This window comes from Barbatula barbatula (assembly GCF_947034865.1).
Source record: "Barbatula barbatula genome assembly, chromosome: 7".
In the NCBI taxonomy this organism is placed as follows: Eukaryota; Metazoa; Chordata; class Actinopteri; order Cypriniformes; family Nemacheilidae; genus Barbatula; species Barbatula barbatula.
In genome coordinates this window covers 9,772,971-9,795,232 of record NC_136770.1, presented here as the reverse complement: position 1 = coordinate 9,795,232, position 22,262 = coordinate 9,772,971, and the positions used below count along the sequence as shown (strand labels likewise).

General features: G+C 41.7%; 1 protein-coding gene across 2 annotated transcripts in view; it reads left to right on the top strand.

Annotated features, from left to right (window-relative positions):
* Positions 1-22,262, top strand: part of tbc1d23 (TBC1 domain family, member 23) — a 146,958-nt gene that overhangs the window by 108,270 nt on the left and 16,426 nt on the right. For both annotated transcript variants that reach the window (XM_079460924.1, XM_079460923.1), the window contains one exon: positions 4,040-4,128. In XM_079460924.1, coding sequence (XP_079317050.1) covers positions 4,040-4,128 — 89 coding nt within the window. The remainder of the gene's footprint in view (positions 1-4,039; positions 4,129-22,262) is intronic.

The following is a 22,262-nucleotide window of genomic DNA, read 5'->3' as shown; positions in this document are numbered from 1 at the left end:
GATAATCCTTTCTTCATGTCTTAAAATGACATAAATGGAACTCATGGAATGGAATATTAATATGCATTATAGCTAATATTTTATTTTTGTTGAGGAACATAATTATCTTATTTATCATGATTTATCTTGGACTAAAAGAGCTTTAATTCTGTAAAGTTGTGAATAAAGCAATAAAACATTGATCAAAAACATTGAACACTTGAAAATGGTTCCAAATAGTAGTTTTTATTTTATTTTACATCTTTAATTAGTCAAGTCAACTTAATTATATAGCGCTTTTTACAATTTTCATTGTTACAAAGCAGCTGTACAAGAAAACGTATTTACTATAAGCAAAACACATCAGGTTATGCAAGTCAAAACACAGGTCAAATATCAGACAGACTATAAATTCCTATATGCAATGTTAAATAAAACAAAAATTCTAGCAGCCCCCCCGGCCAGGCAAACAGTGAAAAACAGTATGCAAAACAGTATGCAAACAGTGGCGAGGAACCCAAAAAAACACGGATGGAAACCAGGCTTAACCAGGGGATTCCAGTTCCCCTCTGGCAAAAGCTGCAGCCTCTGCACAAGCTCGACAGTGCTTGCATAACAAGGTCAAATAAAAATTCTTTACATTTAAGATTATCATTAATAATCGAATAGTGGATGAAATTGTGTAGTAAAGACGTGCCAAGTCCTTCTTTATCCAGCTCTATCATCACAGCTATCATCAGGTCTGGGCATGGAATGAGTCCTTCCCGCTCTGGTAACCTTGGAACAATGAGACATGACTGGCTGAGAGTAGAGTACTGTTCTGCACTCTTTGATGCAACAAATACATCAGTTGTTATTGGATGTGTTCCTGGTTCCGGTTGATCTAACAAGTGCAACCTTAACCTTTGAAATATTTATATTATGATAGTGTAAAAAGATGTGTCTTTAGACTGGATTTAAACTGACAGAGTGCGATAGAAGTTCACCAGGATAGTTGAAGACGGTTGGTTCTTCAGTGTCCTCAGAAAGAGGAGACGCTGGTGAGCCTTCTTGACCAGGCATGAGGTGTTGGTGGTCCAGGACAGATCCTCCGAAATATGAGTCCCCAGGAACTTAAAACTGGAAACACGTTCAACAGCCATCCCATTAATGTGGATGGGGTCGTGTGTGCCTCCTTTCGCCTTCCTGAAGTCCACGATGATCTCCTTTAGATGATCTAATGAGTTTAGATAGTTCATCATGATCCATGGTAGAAAATAATCGCAATTTATCCTTATGGGCCCTGTAGTTAGTTGTTTGTTCAGCTAGGGTTTCACTTCTTGTTGCATAGTTATAATTTTTTATCTAATATCTTTTACTTGTGTAGTAGTTCATAAATTAATCACTGCTATGCTGGTATACAAAATCAGAAGTCGCTGACGATTTTATTTTTTGGTTAATTGAGCCACTGTGTTAAATAAAAACCTAGGGTTTTGCTGGTTTTCTTCTATTGGTGATGAAAGGTAGGCGGAACTAGACGTTTTAGGGTTTTCCTGTATTTTCGCTTACTATCCTTCCATGCTGAATGAAATACCTCTAATTTAGCTTTATTAAAGTTGTGCTCTATTTTTCGTACTGCTTTCTTTAGAGCCTGAGTGTGTTCATTATACCACGGTGTCTGGCTGTAATTTTTAATCTTCTTTAAGCGCAAAGGAGCAACTGTGTGTAGGGTTTCCGAGAAGGTGGCGTTAAAATCTTCAATAATAAAGTCGAGATCTTCAACGTTATTACTCATGCTAGAAATGTTTGACAATTCAGGCAGATTATCAATAAACGCATCTTTGGTAGTTGAAGTTATTGTTCTACCATATTTGTAACAAGGAGTTTGATTTGCAGCAATAGGCCAGTGAAGCAAGCATGATACCAGATAATGATCTGAAATGTCTTTGCTTTGCTGAAGGATTTTTACGTCGTCCACATTTTTACCGTAAAACAATAATAAATCTAAAGTATGATTACAAAGGTGAGTGGGTCCTGACACATGTTGTCTAACGTCCATGGAGTTAAGAGTGTCTTTAAAAGCCATTCCTAAAGCATCTGTATCATTATCTACATGGATGTTAAAGTCACCAACAACAAGGACTCTGTCTGCAGCCAGTACTAGTTCTGATAAGAACCCACCAAATTCTTTAAGAAAATCTGTGTGGTGCCTTTGAGGCCTATATACAATAACCAGAATACATTTTAAAGAAGTTTTATCCTTAGCATTAGCTGTTGTTACATGAAGTACCTTTACTTCAAAAGAATTGTATTTAGGATTAAACTTCTGGGAAATGCTAAAAGAGTTATTGTAAAGTGCAGCGACACCTCCCCTTCTACCTTTTAGTCGAGGCTCATGTTTATAATAATAATCACGGGGGACAGACTCATTTAAAGTAATATAATCATCATGTTTCTTTCAAACAGAGCATGTCTATTTTATGATCTGCTATTATATCGTTGATAAAAGTGCTTTATTTGATAGAGATTGAATATTTCGCAATCCCAGTCCTAAAAGTTGACTATCTGTATTTTGTTCATGTATAATTTGTTTAACGTTTATTAAATTACTTGTAAGAGGTTTACGTATTATAAATACCAAAGCAAGAAGAATGTTTCACCAGGAAGGAGTTGTGAAGGCGAATGAGTGGGAAAGCGATTCAGTGCCCTTATGAGAAGGCATTACATGGTGCCGCTCTTTTGCTGAACGCAGGGTTTTTGATGTAGTAAAGGAAGGGTGTGAAAGTATGCTGATGCAGATCCAGTGATAGTCCAACCTTTAGATTACCAGGGCCTGGACAAGGAGTTGTGCCCAATGCTCAGTGAGATAGGGTCTAACCTTTCAAATGTTTTACAAGGCATATCGGCAGGATCGCGTTGTCTTGCAATGTGATCATTGAAGGACAGATGTTCATCAAATATGACTCTTAGGTTCCTGGCTGATTCTGAGGGAGTGATTGTGGAATTGCCAAATTGGATGGTGAGATTGTGTTGCACCGTGGGGTGTGCCGGAAACAGCAATAGTTCTGTCTAGGCTGGGTTCAGCTGGAGGTGATGCTCTTTCATCCAAGCTGAGATGTCATTTAGGCAGGCTGTTATGTGAGCTGCTACAGTGGTATCGTCTGGGTGAAACGTTATGTAGATCTGGGTGTCGTCACCATAACAGTGATACGAGAAGCCGTGTGTCCCATGGTGGGTCCCAAGGATGTCATGTAGATGAGGAAAAAAGCAGCGGTCCAAGCACCGGTCCCTGAGGGACCCCACTAATCATGTGGTGAGCAGTGGACAGCAAGCCCCTCCATGACATCCAGACTCACACATACAGTGGATATAGAAAATACATATATCACCCCAAATATATCTGTCATGATCGCGATTGGTGAGACACGGACAGAGGACCCAGGTGCAGACAGCGGATAAGGGGTTAACACACTTAAATACATAAATACAAAACATAACAAAACATGACATGGACACAGGAACATGGAATAACTAAACTTACATTACATTTTAACACAACCTACACTAAACTAACAAGACAAGAACTCACCCGACAACCACAATGAACCAGCCCAAGACTGAAGACACAAGGGCATTAAATAAGGGACCAAATCAAGAGGGGAACAGGTGTAGGGCTTAAATCAATAACAAGGTTGAAAAAAGCACACCGCTGCGCTCAGCAATATGAGATAAAAGTGGTTGATGATGACATTATCCTCTCCATGATAAAGAAAAACACATTCACAACGTCCAGACAAGTGAAGAACACTATCCAAGAGGTCAATATGTCAATGTTTGTCAAGCAAAACAATGTAGAGAATACAAGGAAAAATACAGAGGGTTAACAACAAGGTGCAAAAGCCTCAATAATCGGATGGGTAGATTAGACTTATAAATAGCCGAACAAGGAGAAATCAAATTAATTTCAGCATGCATAAGACTAGAAAGAATACACGATATGGAAAAGGCTTGGAATATTTTATGAAAGACCGTGTGGTTCCATTTCTATGCATGACTTGCTCACTTTTCTTTTCTCATTCAGGCACGTGAGCAGCAGTGATCGGGTGGGAAAACTGTACCGAGGTGTCAAGCCAGTTTTCAGCATTGGTGATGAGGAAGAGTATGACACAGGTAAATTAATAAAATACAGGTTCCTTCACTTATGTAAAACGAATGTTTAAGGTTTCTTGAGAATAATAGGTAGACTGTTTAAACTGGCAAGCCAGTAGAATGGCCTCTTTGTTGCCATCTTAGTTTGTAAATGCTACCGCAGGTGATGTGCGGAGGTATTTTCTTTGCGCGAGTTGCGATTCGTCATTGCTCAACTGTGAGGATGAGTCGGATGTTTTGAGTCGTATGTCACATGTGGCCTGCATCCTTTTTCAATCCTTTCAGATCACAGAGTTCGCACCACCTTTGAAATGCATTTGACCCAATGATACATTCGCATTTAGTCATTTAGCAGACACTTTTATCCAAAGCGAGTTCAGGGAGCACTAAAGTGATATATCATACAGGAGTAATAAGTGCTCATACCAAGTTACAGGTTTCAACAAAAGCTAGAACAATACCTGTTGAGAGAAATCACTCTCTCTTTAATTTTTCTGTCAAGTATTCACAGAAGAGATGGGTTATAAGGCGTTTTTTGAAGGTTGTGAGAGATGTGGTTGACCGGACTGAGTTAAGAATAATGTTCCACCAGGAAGGAGTTGTGTAGGAGAATGTGTCGGAAAGCGATTTACTGCCCTTTTGAGAAGGCAATACAAGACGCCGCTTATTTGCTGAACGTAGGGCTCTTGATGGGGTGTAGGAGGGTGTGCAAGTTTGCCGGGGGCAGATCCAGTGATGGTCCTATAGGCTAGCATCAGTGACTTGAATCTGATATGGACTTCAACCGGTAGACAGTGGAGAGAGATGAAAAGAGGAAGTCGAAAATTACTCATTTTTCAGGAACAGTGCCAGTACATATTAATAAAAAAACAAGATATCAGACCCTATAATATAGGTTATTTGTTTTAAAACGCTTGCTGGAATACTATCAAGCTGACAGAAATAGGTTTCAGACGATCAATAAAATCTATACCATTGTTCCAAAGCAGCTTTACAGGGGAAAATAGAAAAAAAAAAAAAACAGTACATGGTGTTTAAATAACAAGTTAAATTATTCTAGTACATCATTTCTTATAAATGCAGTCTCTCTGTGGTTTATTTAGCATATTTTGCATTAAGTGAATGCTTGACTGAAAAGATGTGAGCGAGTGTGTCTAATCCTCGAATAGTGTCGGGAAGGCTATTCCAGAGTGTAGGTGCTACGTATGAGAAAGTTCGACCCCCTTCGGTGGATTTAGTTATTCTAGGTGTTATCTAAAGTCCTGAGTTTTGAGATCTTAGAGAGCATGATGGGTTGTAGTGTGATAGAAGCTCTGTTATGTAGGTAGGGGCTAAACTAATTAAGGCTTTATAAGTGATTAAAGAACTTTAAAGACAAAACGATACTTAATGGGTAGTGTAACGGATACGCTCTTCACCTCGCATACTTCAAATGTCTAAATGTTACACAATTTTCAGCAAACGAAAAAGTCACAAAGAAGGTACAAATCTGTAACAAATTAATCTTGATAATTAATCTTATAATTTATTCTAACGAAAAATTAAAAGTCTGGAGAAAAGGCGGCGGATATTGGATAAAAGAGAGGAAATTACATCGGAGAACGGAGAGACAGAAGTCAGAGCACGGTGGAAATGGCGGAATCTTGAGAAGCGGGTATTTGTTGAAATTTTGGATTGCCATGGGGGAATTTGTTTTTAATCAAATGAACCTTGTGGATATTACGTCCCAAATCAGTGGATATGTATTCAGCGCAAGGAGAGTTTAAAGACGAACTGAAGGCCCTCCTCTGCAAACTAATTCATAATTTGGCAGCATTTCAAAGGTGGAAAAAGGCTGTTTTTGTGACATTTCAGATGTGATTTTGAAATGACAGATTGCTGTCTAATATAACGCCTCCTCTACTTTATTTGTTTGAGTAAAAAGTACATCCTTCAACCTGCAGGTTATAATCCAAAATACTCGGTTTACGTGTCTTTGGTCCGATAAGTAATATTTCTTATTTCTGTTTTATAAGTATTTAAAATAAGTAAATTACAAGTCATTCAATGTTATATATCTTCGATGCACTCTGCCAGTTTGGATAGCTAGGTATCATCTGGGCTTGATGAGATATATAGCCGTGTATCATCAGCATAGCAGTGGAAGCTAATTCCATGTTTTTTTTAATGTTTCCAAGGGGCAGCATGTATATGTAGAAGTCCTAGAACCTATCCCTGAGGTAATCCATAATTTATGGATTGAGTGGAAAAGCACAACTGTGTGGATTCCCTTAAAAAGTCATAAGAGACCAATTTGTTGCTTATAATCCATCAACTGCCATACTGTCACAATAGTAGGGGTTGCACAAACTTTTGGGTCATTGGATTTTTGACACTGTACCTTTAAGAAGACTGCTGACTGTTCCAAGAGACCTGCAACTTTCCATTGCGTGTCATTCCTACCCACTTCAGCGGAATTCTGTCACACTCCCGGCAACAATATATAATATCTTGTCCTGCTTCTGCACGCATCATTCACAATGTGTCTATTTTCATCCGCTACATTCACAATTTGTTCTGATGCTGCAAAAGCTCTGCGATAAAGCTTAACGTTTCACTGCCCTAGTTTCTATAAACAGATCCTTGAAAATTATAGGCTATTTTTGTACTTGTTCCCCATTTATTAAAATATGAAAGAAACACAATAAATAAAAATGTTCTCATATTGGCTGCTGTGTCACTGAGGTGCTGTGTTTGTAAGTCTGCTATGATAAAGCGTCTGCTGCATTAGGCAAATAAATATATTGACATTCTAAAGTCACAGGCTTTCACAAACAAACTGAACACGTTTTTTTCATTTTTTTCGTCTATTAGTGCATATGACACTTGTTGTGATGTCAGGAAACTTTGGTCTGTACACACGTTTCAGATCTGAAGTAATGTTAGGCTGCTGTAGGGATCCACCTGCTCTTTTACTGCATAGCCCCCGCTACCACGACCTTGTTCTTTAGTTTTACTTTAGCGAAGTTGTTGTTGCTCTTTTGCAATAGATGAGCAACAATTTATTTGTATTTTGCGGGAGTCATGCCATTCTACCGCAGCCCAAACACACAACTGTCTTACTACCCACACCCATCAAATCTTGTTGCAAAACATTCCCTAGCTCTTATTTTATTTATTAATGATGTCCTCGACGTGAGATTTATCACGTAATAGTCTACTTAAAAAATCTGAGGTCGTTCAACCCATAGTAGCAAAGTCCTCAGATGCTGTAGGAGAGAAATAGCGAGTCATACAGATCTGAGTAGATGCAGTACTTGGTTGACAAAGGAGGATAGTAGTGAAAATCTGAGATTAATGATTAGAAAGAACTAATTCTCTGATCTCCATATCTGTAATAGTCCATAAGGTTCTTAACGTATTTGGAAAGGCTTACCTGAGGAACAGATGTAAATATTAAAATCACCAAGCAGTAAAACCTTGTTTACATCGTTACTAGCAGTGGCGGTTCTACATTGAATTGCACCCCGGGCGAGAACATATTTGAGCGCCCCCCCCTCGAAAAAACTAAATTATGTCATATTTTTCTTGACCTAAACTACAGTGGTACAAATTGAATTTGTCATTAAAATGTAATTGTAGCACTGTAGTTGAGGTCAAGAAAAGTATACATGACATTGTTATAAAACAATTTGACAGAGTATTAACACTTAATGATATTTTACTGACATTCAATTTGTACCACTGGAAAAAAGGTGGTCAGAAAAAGATTCATGACAGTTATAATGGCCTCATGACAGCCAATGTCAAAACCAATATGACGGTTAACCCAGCTGTAGTGGCCTTAATTAATTTATCTTCTTATTGGTTATTTGTAATCACGTGTTTTGTTGTGTTCACTTCCGTTTCCTTTATATCCGGTGTGTTATATTGTTTGTCGTGGTTGGTAGGGGGTGAGCGATGAGATGGCCTACTTTCTGTTGACCGTACAAGTAAAATGTTTGTTCTGTCAAATAAAACAACTGTGACGCGTACAGAAGTGTCCCCGTTTGTCAGTCTCTAAGGCAATATGGTTAGATGCCGAAACACCAGCTAAGTAATGTCTTACATTCAATTATTAATCGGCTATATCATGTTTTTATGACAATTATGACAAGTTAAGATGTATTGGTTAATGTAAAGTTGTCAACAAAGACCTCAAACAAACAATATTTGCATTAAAAATGTCATAATTGAGCGAATGACACTTAATGACAGTTGTCATAAACATGCATAAAACCTTCATATTCATGACATGTGTGATGTAGCAAATAAATAGCAAAGGTTATGTTCGTCTTAGAAACTAGCTACAGATTGGAAAATTCAGTTTGCTCATTACGGGACCTTACGTTAACCCAACTGATAGAAATAAATAATAATAACTGAACTTGTAACAGTTTTGTTGCAAAGCACAATATTATGGTGAAATTAGATCTCGTGTTTGTTGACTTAAAACCAAATTTGTTGTATAAGTGTTGTCAGTTCTACCTGCCCTGCACGGGCCTCGAACCGGCGTCTGTCCGAATGTGAGTCGGGCGCTCTAACGACTAAGCTAAAAACCGCAGCGTCTTGTCACACTGCAAAAAGGCTAATAAACGGTAATTACGATAAACGAAAATTAGCCCTTCAGATGACAACATGGATACAGTAATCATAACACAGAGAGAACATTATAGTTGCATACCTTTATCTTTTCAGCATGCAGGGGCGCCAATTTGCCAATTCCCCACACAATGAATGAATGATAGATAATAGATAACCGATTTGCGGCGGCCCAGTTTTTTTTACTGCTCGTGCAGGTGCCGCCCCCACGTGACTTGAAAAAATGCCACCCCGGGCGACTGCCCGGTTCGCCCGTGCCTAAAACCGCCACTGGTTACTGGAATTTGATAGTCTTATTTAATTAACACTGCATATAGGAATTTATAGTGTGTCTGATATTTGACCTGTGTTTTGACTTCCATAACCTTTTATGTTTTACTTATAGTCAATGTTTTCTGGTACAGCTGCTTTGTAACAATGAAAATTGTAAAAAGTGCTATATAAATAAAGCTTTAAAGGGTCCTGGGACATGGCCTAGATTAATTGACGAGATGATAATGTTATAAATGGGCTCAATTGCAACAGGTAGTAGCTCTTTTAATAATTTAGTTGGTATGGGGTCTAATAAGCAAGTTGTTGGTTTAGATGTTGCAATAAGTTTAATTAAATGTTCCTGTTTTATAGGTGAAAAACGCTGTAGCCTTTCTTTTGGAGCGATGGTTGGTGCTAATTCATAGGACAGATTTGGAGGTTGAGTTTTAACTATTTTGCCACAAATGTTTTCGATTTTCTCTGTAAAAAATATCATGAATTCATTTCTACCGAGGTGCGGCGGAATAGCCAGGTCAGGTGGAGTCTGTTTATTTGTTAATTTAGCGACTGTGCCAAATAAAAACCTTGGGTTGTTTTTGTTGGTTTCTATGAGGTTACGGAGGTGCTCAGCCTTTGCTGCCTTTAGTGCCTTTTTATAACAATTTGTATATTGGTTAGATCGGCTCCGTGAGATATAATCAGGTCTAGTGTATGATTAAATCGATGAGTGGGTCCTTTAATGTGTTGTATTACCCCAAAAGATTGTAGTAGTTCTGTAAACACCAGTGCTAATGCATCGTTAGCGCTATCTACGTGGATATTAAAATCTCCGACAATTAGTATTTTATCAACGTTAACCAATAGGTCCGATAAGAAGTCCGCAAACTCTTTCAGAAAATCAGTATAGGGACCAAGGGGTCTATACACCATAGCCAATGTAAAAGAAATCAATGTTTTTTTACTTTTAGTAGGAATACTTATGTTCAACGCAAGCACTTCGAATGATTTAAATTTATGCTCTGTTATCTTAGTTACAGTAAGAAAGTTTCTAAATATTGTAGCGACACTGCCACCCCGACCGACCGGACGTGGCTCATGCATATAACAGTAGCTTGGTGGGGTACACTCATTTAGACCGAAATAATCATTTGGTTTAAGCCAGGTCTCGGTAAAACAGAGTATATCAAAACTGTTGTCCGTGATCATCATTTAGAATAAATGCCTTTGAATTTAGTGATCTAATATTAAGTAGGCCGAACTTTATGAATTGGTCTTGGTTGTTTATTACATTGTCTTCAGGTTTAATCACGATCAGATTTTTTCTCTGACTTTTACCAAAATATTTACTTTGTAGTATTATTCGGGGAACACATACGGTCTCTATATATTTGGAAACAGTAACATTTATAGCAGTTGAGGAGCACAGACTATGGTTAAAGTTTTGACTTACTTGAGGGAGACTTACCTGAGGGAGACATAGTCAACAGGTGCGTAGCGTCTCCGAGATGTTGTCGGACAGGACAGCCGCTCCGATGCTGCTGGGGTGCAGGCTGTCGGGGCGGAAGAGCCTAGGTCGCTCCCAGAACAGATCAAAATTATTAACAAAGAGCAGCTTCTGTTCAATACACCATGACATCAACCATTGATTAAGCGAAAAAAGTCTACTGAACTTTTCATTCCATCGTCGGTAGGTAGAAAGCGGTCCTGATACGATGATCCTCGCTGCGATGCGTTGCGTACCGTCTTGATCAGACTCCTGAAGTCCGACTGCCGCATCCTGACGTTGTTCACTTCTCCACAGCCTCCAATTCCGACTGAAGCGCAAGCGTTTCCTCATCCGCACTCGAAGGTACAAACAGGTCTGAAGCATTAGCATTAGCCATTATTAGTGATGTAATAATGAGAACAGCGAGTTAAGCACTATGCAGGCTGGTAATGCTAGCAGCCTAAAGGCTAACACAGACAGATCCGATAAAAAAAATTTATCAGTACGTTTAATAACGATTGTTGTTTATGATATACTTAAGGATAGGTTTCACCCTCGCTTAATAACAATTTAAGACACAATTCTTCAAGATATAACAAGCATAGACGATGTATTAGATTTGAATGCGCTCAAACCACGCGCTCGCAGTAAACTCTCAGCAAAACTCTTCGGAATGCCCGTTCTTCCCCCGAGGGGAAAGAAGTGAGGCAGAATTAGCGCACTGACCCGCCCGGAAAGGGGGGGAGGCTTTGTCTGGTTTTGTCAAAACTTTCTCTGCAACTCCGTGTTTGTTCACCTCGCTTCGTGATACAGGCCACATATAACATGATGGGTCAAAAACAACAACTTTCGCAGGCGTACACCCTACCGGCCGCCGGTCTCACGTGCTGGCACCATGCAAGAAACATAGAGTTGCTCAGAGCTCTGAAGCTCTGCGTGCAGTTTAGGTAGAGACGCAACACACGTACCGGACACAACACAGACAGGGTTGGGTCTTCCTCCCCAGTGGGGAGCGCCTGCAAGTTTACCACCTGGTCCCGAAAGGGAGTGGTGGGAACTTTGGGCACGTAGCCAGGCCGGGGTCTCAGGATCACGTGAGAGTTACTGGGCCCAAATTTAAGACAATCTGGGGATACGGAAAATGCTTGTAGGTCCTCCTATCCTCTTGATGGAAGCGAGCCCCAGCAGGAGGACCGTCTTCATCAAGAGGTGAGGAAGAGCGGCCTATTAGGGGCTTGAAGTGGGGCCTTTGAAGGCCTGCCAGGACCACATTGAGGTCCCAAGAGGGAACGGAGCGCGGACAGGCCGGATTCAGCCTTCTCGCACCCCTCAGGAACCTACTGACCAGGTCATGCTGCCCCAGGGACTTGCCAGCAACTGGTTTGTGATGAGCGGCAATTGCGGCTACATAGACTTTCAGTGTGGACGGGGAGAGTTTTCTCTCCAGCCTCTCCTGTAGGAAGGACAACACGTACCCGATTGAGCATTTCCGTGGGTCTTCTCCGCGAGAAGAACACCAGGACGAGAAGAGGCGCCACTTAAAGGCGTACAGCCGCCTCGTGGCCGTGGCCCTCGCCTGTGTAATGGTCTCTACCACCGCAGGGGGCAGACCACTCATCCCATCCAGAAGCCAGCTGTGCACTAGGGTATCCGTGCCGAGGGGGCCCTCGGTCAGGGAGTACCAAAGCGGGCAATGGGTGGTGTCCAGAGAGGCAAACAGGTCCACCTGCGCCTGCCCGAACCGCACCCAAATGAGCTGAACTGCGCGGGGGTGGAGAAATTGACTGACGACAGCGCGCATCGGCTGTCTGGTTCAGGTCACCCGAGATGTGTGTGGCTCGCAGGGACTTCGTCACCTGTTGACTCCACAGGAGGAGGCGTCTGGAGTGTTGCGTTAACTGCCGTGAGCGAACGCCACCCTGGCGGTCCCTACGGCAGTAGTATTGTCCGACCTGACCAGCACCTACTGGCCCTGCACCAGGGGTGCAAGTAGAACAGCTAACAACTCTTGGCAATTGAATGCCAGCGCAGGCGGGGGCCCGTCCACCGACCCGATACTGCGTGCCCGTTGCACACCACATCCCCTGCGAGGCGGCGTCTGTTGACACCATGACTCGCCTCGAGACCTGCCCGAGGGGGACTCCGGCCCGTAAAAAAAGGTAATTGAAGACCAGGGGGTTAGGATGTGATGGCAGAGAGGCGTGATGACGATACGCCTGCTGCCTGTGTGCCACACTCTCCAGGGAACTCGTCTCTGTAGCCAGTGCTGGAGCGGTCTCATGTGCATTAACCCGAGAGGGACCACCCCCGCCGAGGATGCCATATGCCCCAGGAGCCTCTGAAATAATTTCAGGGGGACCGCTGGTTGCTGTCTGAGAAGGCTCAAACAGTTCAGCACTGACGCTCTAGGGTGAGTCGTGCCGTCATGGAGACAGAGTCGAGTTCCATACCGAGAAAAAAGGGAGCTCTGCACCGGGGAGAGCTGGCTCTTCTCTCGGTTGACCCGTAATCCCAATCGGTCGAGGTGCCGGAGCACCAAGTCCCTGTGTGTACACAACCGATCTCGCGAGTGTGCCAAAATAAGCCAGTCGTCGAGATAGTTGAGTACCCGCACACCGCTCTCCCTGAGGGGAGCGAGGGCGGCTTCCACGACCTTCTTAAAGGCCCGTGGAGACAGGGACAGGCCGAATGGGAGACCCTGTACTGATATGCCCGTCCCTCAAAGCGAACCGTAGGAATGGCCGATGACGAGGGAGAATCGAGACATGAAAGTATGCGTCCTTCAGGTCGGTGGCTACGAACCAATCCTGACGTCTGCCAGACGTCAAGATGCGCCTCTGCGTGAGCATCCTGAACGGCAGCTTCTGCAGGTGCTTGTTTTAGGTACGCAGATGGAGAATAGGGCGCAACCCTCCGTCTTTCTTGGCGACGACGAAGTACGGGCTGTAAAACCTGCACCGTCAAGGTGAGAGTGCTGAGGGCTGGCTATGTTTATACTCTGCACTGCACGTCACCGTGACGCAATGTCGAGTCACAGAACACCGTCCGCAGAGGGTGAGAGCAGCTGTCAGAAAGACCCAGGGGGAACGAAAGCTCTTGTGAACATGTGGGCACCAGGTCCCCAAAGGGACCCAGCAGATGTTGGGACGGCGCAGGAACCATCCCAGCCCAATCTTGTTCTCCTTGGGTTCACCTCATCAAGAGCGCTTGTGCTTCTGCGGCAGCTGCTGATGAGACTGCGGACCTTTCCTCGACGTATTCCTCCGGGGGCGCCTGAGGAGAGGGGCCGCCTAAGGCGGCCAGGGCTGTTTAGGAGCAGACCCCAAATGGGACCTCGACAGCGGGAAGGCGGCCGGCCCGCGGCGGGGCACACCAAACAGCCCACCCTGCGAGATGGGAGCATCAAGAAAGCGGATCTTTTCGGCATCTCGCATCTGGGCAAGGTTGAGCCAGAGGTGCCTCTCCTGGACCACAATCTTGGACATAGTCCGACCCAGGGCCCGCATTACCTTTGGGTCGGTCTCTCCTCGTGTAACTTTCACTGATGGACCTGCAGGACGGCCATGGTGTGAAAAGCGGAGGCAGCCTGGTCCTGCAAGCTCCCGACAACGGGGTGCCGAGAACCCAGAAGACGTGGACGGGAGTCTAGATCGCCCCCCAGGTGGCCGGCGTCTGCAGCACAAGTGCACCGTGACGGCACACGCCACCCGGGTTACGTCGACGTAGCCCCTAGCTGCCCCCCCATCGAGGGAAGAGAAAGTGACAGAGTCAGTCTGATCGAAAAAGATGCGTCTGTAGTCTAGATTTAAACTGACACAATAAATTCCTATATGCAGTGTTAATTAAATAAGACTATCAAATTCTAGCAGCCCCCCGGCCAGGCAAACAGTGCAAAACAGTATGCAAACGGTGGCGAGGAACCCAAAACTCCATTGGAGGAGAAAAAAAAAACTCAGAGGGAAACCAGGCCTAACCAGGGGATTCCAGTTCCCCTCTGGCAAAAACTGTTGCCTCTGCACAATCTCAACAGTGCTTGCACAACAAGGCAAAATAAAAAAGTTAGATTTAAAATTATCATTAATAATCTAATAGCGACTGAAGTTTTGTAGAGTCGCCACGTCCTTCGTCCATCATTTGTCAGGTCTGGGAATAGATTGCCCGCTCCGGTAACCTTGGACTGCATCCTGCCCGCTCTGGTAACCTTGGAACAATGAGACAAGACTGGCTGAGAGTAGAGTGCTGTTCTGCACTCTTTGATGCAACAAATGCATCAGTTGTTATTGGAAGTGTCCCTGGTTCCGGTTGATCTACCTAGTGCAGCCTAGATCTTTGAAATATATATATTATGATAGTGTAGTGTATGCAAGATTAAAAAGATGCGTCTTTAGTCTAGATTTAAACTGACAGAGTGTGTCTGCCTCCCGGACAGTGCAGGGAAGACTGTTCCAAAGTTTAGGTGCAAGATAAGAAAAAAGGATCTGCCTCCAGCACTTGATTTTGAAATTCTAGGCATTACCAACTGACCTGACGCATGAGAGCGCAGTGCACGTGATGGGACTGTAATACGTGAGAAGTTCACTCAAGTAGTGAGGAGCTAAACCAAGCCGGGCTTTATAGGTAATAAGCAAGATTTTAAAGTTAATGCAATGATTTATAGGTAACCAGTGCAAGGTTGACAGAACCAGGCTAATATGCTCATACTTTTTTGTACGTGTAAGCTGCCGCATTTTGGACCAGTTGGAGTTTTTACAATAGGCCTGCAGGGCAACCACCTAATAGTGCATTACAGTAATCTAGTCTTGATGTCATAAAGGCATGAATAAGCTTCTCTGCATCTGATGGTGACAGCATATGACGTAGTTTAGATATATTTTTAAGATGGAATAACGCAATTTTACAGGTGTTGGCGACCTGGTTCTCAAATGACAGAGTACTATCGAATAAAACACCAAGATTCTTTGCTGAAGATTAGGGTTTTATGGAACATCAATCAATAGTTAAGCAGTATTCTTGGTTGTTACGTATGGCGGTTTTCGGTCCAATAAGTAATACTTAGTAATACAGTTTTCAGTAATAAAAAAATGCTACTCATCCACTTTTTTATATCGACTATGCATTCCACTATTCGATGGAATTGCTGTGTTTCATGAAGCTTCGAGGAAATATAAAGTTGCGTATCATCAGCATAACAGTGAACGCTTACTCTGTGTCGCTTTATTATATCGCCTAGAGGTAGCATGTATAATGCGAGGAGCATAGGCCCGAAGACTGAGCCGGCAATTTGAGTGATACCTCATTGTTTATTGCTACATATTGAAAATGGTCGCATAAATAAGATCTAAGCCATTTCAAAGCTATTTCTTAAATACCGAAATAAATTTCGAGTCTATGTAGGAGCGTGCTGTGGTCAATGGTGTCGAATGCAGCACTAAGATCTAGCAGCACCAATAAGGTGATACAACCTCGGTCAGACGCCATAAGCAGATCATTTGTAACTCTAATCAGAGCAGTCTCTGTACTGTGATGTGCTCTAAATCCAGACTGGAAATCTTCATTAATCTCATCCCTTTGGAGGAACTTTAGATAAGAAAGGTAGATTCGAAATAGGTCTGTAGTTCCAGGGTCGAGATGCGTTTTTTTATATGCTTTAGGCACATGTCCTAATGTCAGAGATGAGTTTATAATGCTTAGTAGAGGATCTATAATTTCTCGGAGCATCTCTTTCAGTAGATTTGTAGGTATAGGGTCTAGGATGCATGCAGTTGATTTAGACGATCTAAGGATCTTAGAGTTAATTTTGATCTATAGTAGAAAATAGTCGCAATTTCTCCTTAGGGGCGTTGTAGTTAGTCGTTTGTTCTGCAGGTTTCACTTCTGGTTGCATAGTTATAATTTTTTCTCTAATATGTTGTGGAATTTTCTTATTCCTTAATCAAGGTGAGTCAATTTTGACAAACGCAACACACAGAGACATCAGGTACTTTGCAAAGTATTTTATTGTCGTTTAATCTGCATCATAAGCAATGAGCATGGTGCAGAGCAAAGGCCCTCTTTCCTCCTACACCCAGAGTATATATATGATTACGTGAAACCCCCTCCCTTTGCCCCCTAGCCAGAATCCCGAGCTGGTTTCCGAGAAGTGATGCCCGTTATTCCAAACAGAACATCTTGGCCTCTGCTCGAGGGCAAAGGCAGAGTGGTATGACGCGTATAGAGAAAAACATGATAACATAGAGAAGAAAACATAGATAAAAACTTCATAAACATATAGATAGACACATCAAGAAGCTAGACTAGAAAATTTCCATTACAAATATCTTGGATTTTATTTGTGAAATAGTTTATAAATTCATCACTGCTATGCTGGTATACAGAATCAGAAGTCGCTGCCGATTTATTTTTGGTTAATTTAGCCACTGTATGAAAATAAAAACTTAGGGTTATGCTGGTTTTCTTCTAATAGTGATGAATGGTAGGTGGATCTAGACGTTTTTAGGTCTTTCCTGTATTTTCTAATACTATCCTTCCAGGCAGTACGAAATACCTCTAATTTAGTTTTCTTAAAGTTCCATTTTTCGTGCCACTTTCTTTAGAGCCTGAGTGTGTTTGTTATTCCAAGGTGTCGGGCTGTCATTTTTAATCTTCTTTAAGCGCAGAGGAGCAACTATGTCTAGCGTTTCCGAGAAGGTGGCATTCAAATTTTCAATGGTAAAGTCAAGATCTTCAACGTTATTACTCATGCTAGAGATTTGAGGCGAAACGCACCTTTGGTAGTCGAAGTTATTGTTCAACCATATTTGTAACTTGGAGTTTGATTTGCCACCATAGGGTAGTGAAGCAGGCATGAAACCAGATAACGATCCAAAATGTCTTCGCTCTGCTGAAGGATTTTTACGTCGTCCACATTTATACCGTAAGACAATATTAATTCTAAAGTATGATTACGAAGGTGAGTGGGTCCTGACACATGTTGTCTAACGCCCATGGAGTTAAGAGTGTCTTTAAAAGCCATTCCTAAAGCATCTGTATCATTATCTACATGGATGTTAAAGTCACCAACAACAATGACTCTGTCTGCAGCCAGTACTAGTTCTGATAAGAACCCACCAAATTCTTTAATAAAATCTGTGTGGTGCCCTGGAGGCCTATATACAATAGCCAGAATAAATTTTAAAGATTTTTTATCCTTAGTATTAGGTGTTGATGCATGAAGTACCATGACTATAATTTCATTATAAGTATCTCTTATCTCTACCAATAAGCACAAATCAATAGAGTGTCAAATCATGTGTGTTAACAGGATGACCCGAGCAATGGGTATGGACAGTGACCAAAGGCTTTTGAGGTGGAAAGAGATTGATTTATTGTTTCCTCTTCTCCAAAGTGCAAAAAGAATCCAGCAAAACAGTGTAACACAGAGACAAAAAAACTAAAGAAAAAAATAAACTGTACAATATCTACAGGCTTGTTCAGCTAAATCCTATGGACCTGATCAGCTTCTATAGTTTCCAGTTCAAACTGTCTTTACAATAAACACCAATATACTTCATCCACCACCTTGAATGAGTGTTTGGGAGCCATTTTATATTCTAGGCCCCGCCCTTGGATCATACCATGTTCAAGAAAATGGAGGTAGGTATACTAAGTACATATAACATTCAAACATTCTAAATTATTAAACCAAATACAAGCTAATAAAATAAACACACACACTTTCACATATAACTAACCATACAACACATATGCATATAAAAACTAACAAATTACTTTTACAGGTATGAACCTGGTAGACAAAACAGCAAACACATCACATGGGCACAAAGCAACAAAGTAAATCAATTTACAGACATTAAACATATATTCATTACACCAACACAACACAAGTCCATATTTGTATGTGGGTAAATGGGTCTGTGTGTGTGTGTATAGTCACAGTCTCAATGTAGCACTGTGACAATGTGCATAGTTTATTCAACTTCATCTAGCTTAATCCCAGAAGTATTTCCGAATTTCAGAGGTTTGATAAGTGCATATACCTAATCATAGACAACCAACCGCTCCCTTAAGTTCTTGCGCAAATTACTAGCATCTTCCTGGTTCCTGCAAAATATTGACCATTCCCCAGAAACAAAGCGACTGACCGAGAAGTACCCTTGAAACATAACCGTCGCGAATGGACTCAGTTCTCGTGGAGATCAACTTTGCTCGAGCAGTTCATGAGAGAACACAGACCGGCTTGAGATCGCTAAACTCTTTCTTGTTTATTGACTTGATAAATTTTTTAACCTTTTAACCCTGTTTGGTATGGAATAAAATGAAGAATCACTTAATTTACTGACGTTACTGTTTTAATGGCGGTAGGTCTTAATTGCTGTCCAATGGAATTTTGCCTTACGTTGGCCTTGTATGACATGTGGGAGAGGGGGGAATATCCTTAAACTGAACCAAAAGCTGATTGGTTGCCAAAAAGCTGATCTGGCAACCCCAAACATTGTACAGCAGACACTCTTTGTTGTATTTATTGTATTGTATATACAATAAAATACAAAAAATTGTATTTATCTTCTATTTCTTTCGACAAAGACTAAAAAGAGCTTTTGGGTATTTTTTATTTATTTATATCTACATTTTTGTCTCATATTTTTTTGTCAACAATATTGCGTGCTGATATTGATAAGGGATACTATTATCGCAGAAATAAGTCCTGACATTGTGATCAGGATTAGGTTCTTGTATCACACTGAAGGGGCTTATTTCACAATAACAACCGACTGCTTGAAAATGATCACGCTTATTACACAGCTACTTGCCACATGAGAAAAAAACTGGACATAAATGTGAAATTTTATTAATTAAATTATTATTGAATGTAGACCTTCCGTGAGGAAAAGCCGTTTACTTTCAAATGTTACGAACGGGTAATTTGTTTTATTAATTTGTAAATATAGTGTCATGTATGTTGTTAAGATATATTTACATTTAATTTGTCCAAACAAGCCTGTCAAAATGATTTGCTGCATCCAGGTTACTGTGTGTTTTAAGTTTTGCGAAGTTTTTATCTCTCAATAACGAACCTGCAAATGTCGTGACTGGACAATCAGAATCAAGCATTCCTACGAGCCGTGTAATAATCCTAATTATCGTTTAATGGGCTTACTTTTCGTCCTATCTTTGTCCTGGGAAAATAGTGCTCACAAATATTTTTCGTCATTACTTTCATTTGTGAAATTAAGACTAATGCGGACAAAGACTTTGAAAAGCATTAAATGGAAAACGTGGAGTGGAATATGCAGACCTTGTAATAAGAGAAATAGTGACGTAACAGACGGGCATGCAGGGCACGCACTTTAGGGAGCCCTGAAGAAATAGTATTTTTTATGTAAATAGATCATTTTTACCTACCGCTGTTTGTTGATTGTTGTGGAATTTTCTTATTCCTTAATCAAAGTGAGTTTTTAAACACTTTAGACAAATGCAACACACAGAGAGGATGAGTTACCTTGCAAGGTATTTTATATTTATTGACATTCAGTCTGCATCACAAGCATGGTGCAGAGAGAAGGTGCCCTCCTTCTCACTTACAGGGCTTTTATAAGATCCAAACATGACACCCCTTCTTCTCCCCTCCCTTGAGCAAGAACGTATCTTTGGTAACAAAAATGTGTCGCCATCTCCTATCTTCACCAGAACCTCTTGGTCTTTGCTCAAGGGTAAAGGAGCTGAGTGGTCTGCCACGTAGCAAAACATTTCTCCGGAATTTAAGAACAACAATATAGACAGTCTAGAATCAAATTTTACAGAAATTAGCGTGAAGAAACCCACGTCTTGAAAATTTCCATCACATTCCCATCTTTTATCATATATGATAACCAAAATCTTTATGCCTCAACCTGCAAGATGAGCACTGCCCTTTCTCTTACAGATTTCATAGGCCGTTGTCATCGTACTCAATAAATTCCCCTTCCGTGAGATCGATGGTCTGCATCATGAACCTTTGTTCAATTGCAGCCATGCTCCCTAATAGTATTTTATTTAAACAGTTTTGAAAACAGTAAATTAAACATGGTAACATAATTATAAGAAATAATAATCCCACTAGAATGGGTAATGCCACCTGCATCAGCCACGCCCCCCAACCTTGGCTATTCCACCATTTCAACAGACTGTTAGTCATATCATCCGGTTCCCTGATTGCATTCTTCATGTGTTTTATAATGTCTGTGACATTATCAGCATAATCCGGAATATAGAAACAACAACTGACCCCGAGCATTTTGCACACACCGCCTTTCTCTGCCGTAAGCATGTCTAAAACTAATCTACTCTGTAAAACTACTTCCCTCATCTGTGCCATCTCCTCGCTCAATAGACCCAAAGCTTTTTCAGTCGAGTTTGCCAATGCTAAAACCTGCCAAGCCAATCTGTCCAATTTTGTCATGCTTATAGCTCCACCAAGACCTCCAAAAATATTCCACAGGACAGTGCCCTGTGGGGACGTCCAGGGGTCCATCAGACATGCCCCTTCATAGGTACTGGGCATGCTGTCAACGTCGAGCAAATCTCTTTTTTCTCTGATTTTTCTAGGTGCGTAGGCAGCTGCTCCTACGGACAGGAGAGCTGGATAACAGCAGCCTGTCCATCTAACGGGCAGTCTGTGGAATGCTCTTTCCCCACAGACCCATACTAGGCCACTTAGGCCTACCTCGTCCTCTGAGAACGGGCAGGTGAAATTCCAACTATTAAATGAACAATTTGGTTGGTTATCATTGGTTTTCACTATGTTTTTGCATTCTGATGTTCCTATGAGTTGCCCCCCTTTCGCTCTACACAGGCAAACATGTCCTATCCTGGGGTGTATATTCAGAGGCCTGGTGTCAAAACTGTTACTGTACTTACCACCTGGTTCTTTGCAGTCTGTCTTTCGTGCCGCCTCTGCTTCGTTGGTGCTGTTTGCAACTGTCAACAGGGTAGTGGCTTTGCAGGGTAATTGACCCTTCAGCCTTCTCTCATCCTCTAATTTCAGAGGACTGACTTTCCAAGCCTGCTCGAGTTGCATACACCACCAACAACTGTCATTCACTCCTACCTCTTTCTTCTGCATCAGAGCCAATGCTCATGCCTTATTGCCTTTCTATATCTACGTTCGTTTCTCCTGGATCTATCCATGTCCTAGCCTTTACTCCCTGTGCCTCTTTTTCTGCCTGCTCTGCCTGAAAATTCCTTGGCTCCACTGATATCTGAACCGTCTTTTTCCTTTTTATTTGGCCGTCCCAGGGAACATAATTGCCCACATTTTCAAATTTTGTTGCCTTATCCACAACATCACCTGAGGTACACGTACCTCTACATAAATACATATTTGTTCCCCAGTACCTAGCAGAATTAGGGTAACACTGTCCCTCCCCATACCATTTTATTAAACTTTGAATATAGTGTTGCACAGAAACAAAATTCTATAATCTCTAATTTCTCGGGGTTCGATGTGTCCCCGACTCGAACAGTTGATTCCCTTTGCGAGCACCAATAGTGCCCCTCCTGTCGCTTCAGTCAGCACGACCATTGCGAAGAGCCATTGTGGATGCCATTTTGATGGCCTACGGTTGGAGTTGCCACTCCTTGGACACCTTTTTGCAGTGGGAGGCATGTCTTTCCTACGACTTCCTGGAAGCTGTGTAATGATTTGTCAGCTCCATTTGCTACTGCTCCTTTGACCTGCACAAATATTTTGAGAGCAAAAACACAAAAACACATTGCCTTGTAACATCCCCCCTTTTGACGCGTGGTCTAGGCCATGCGT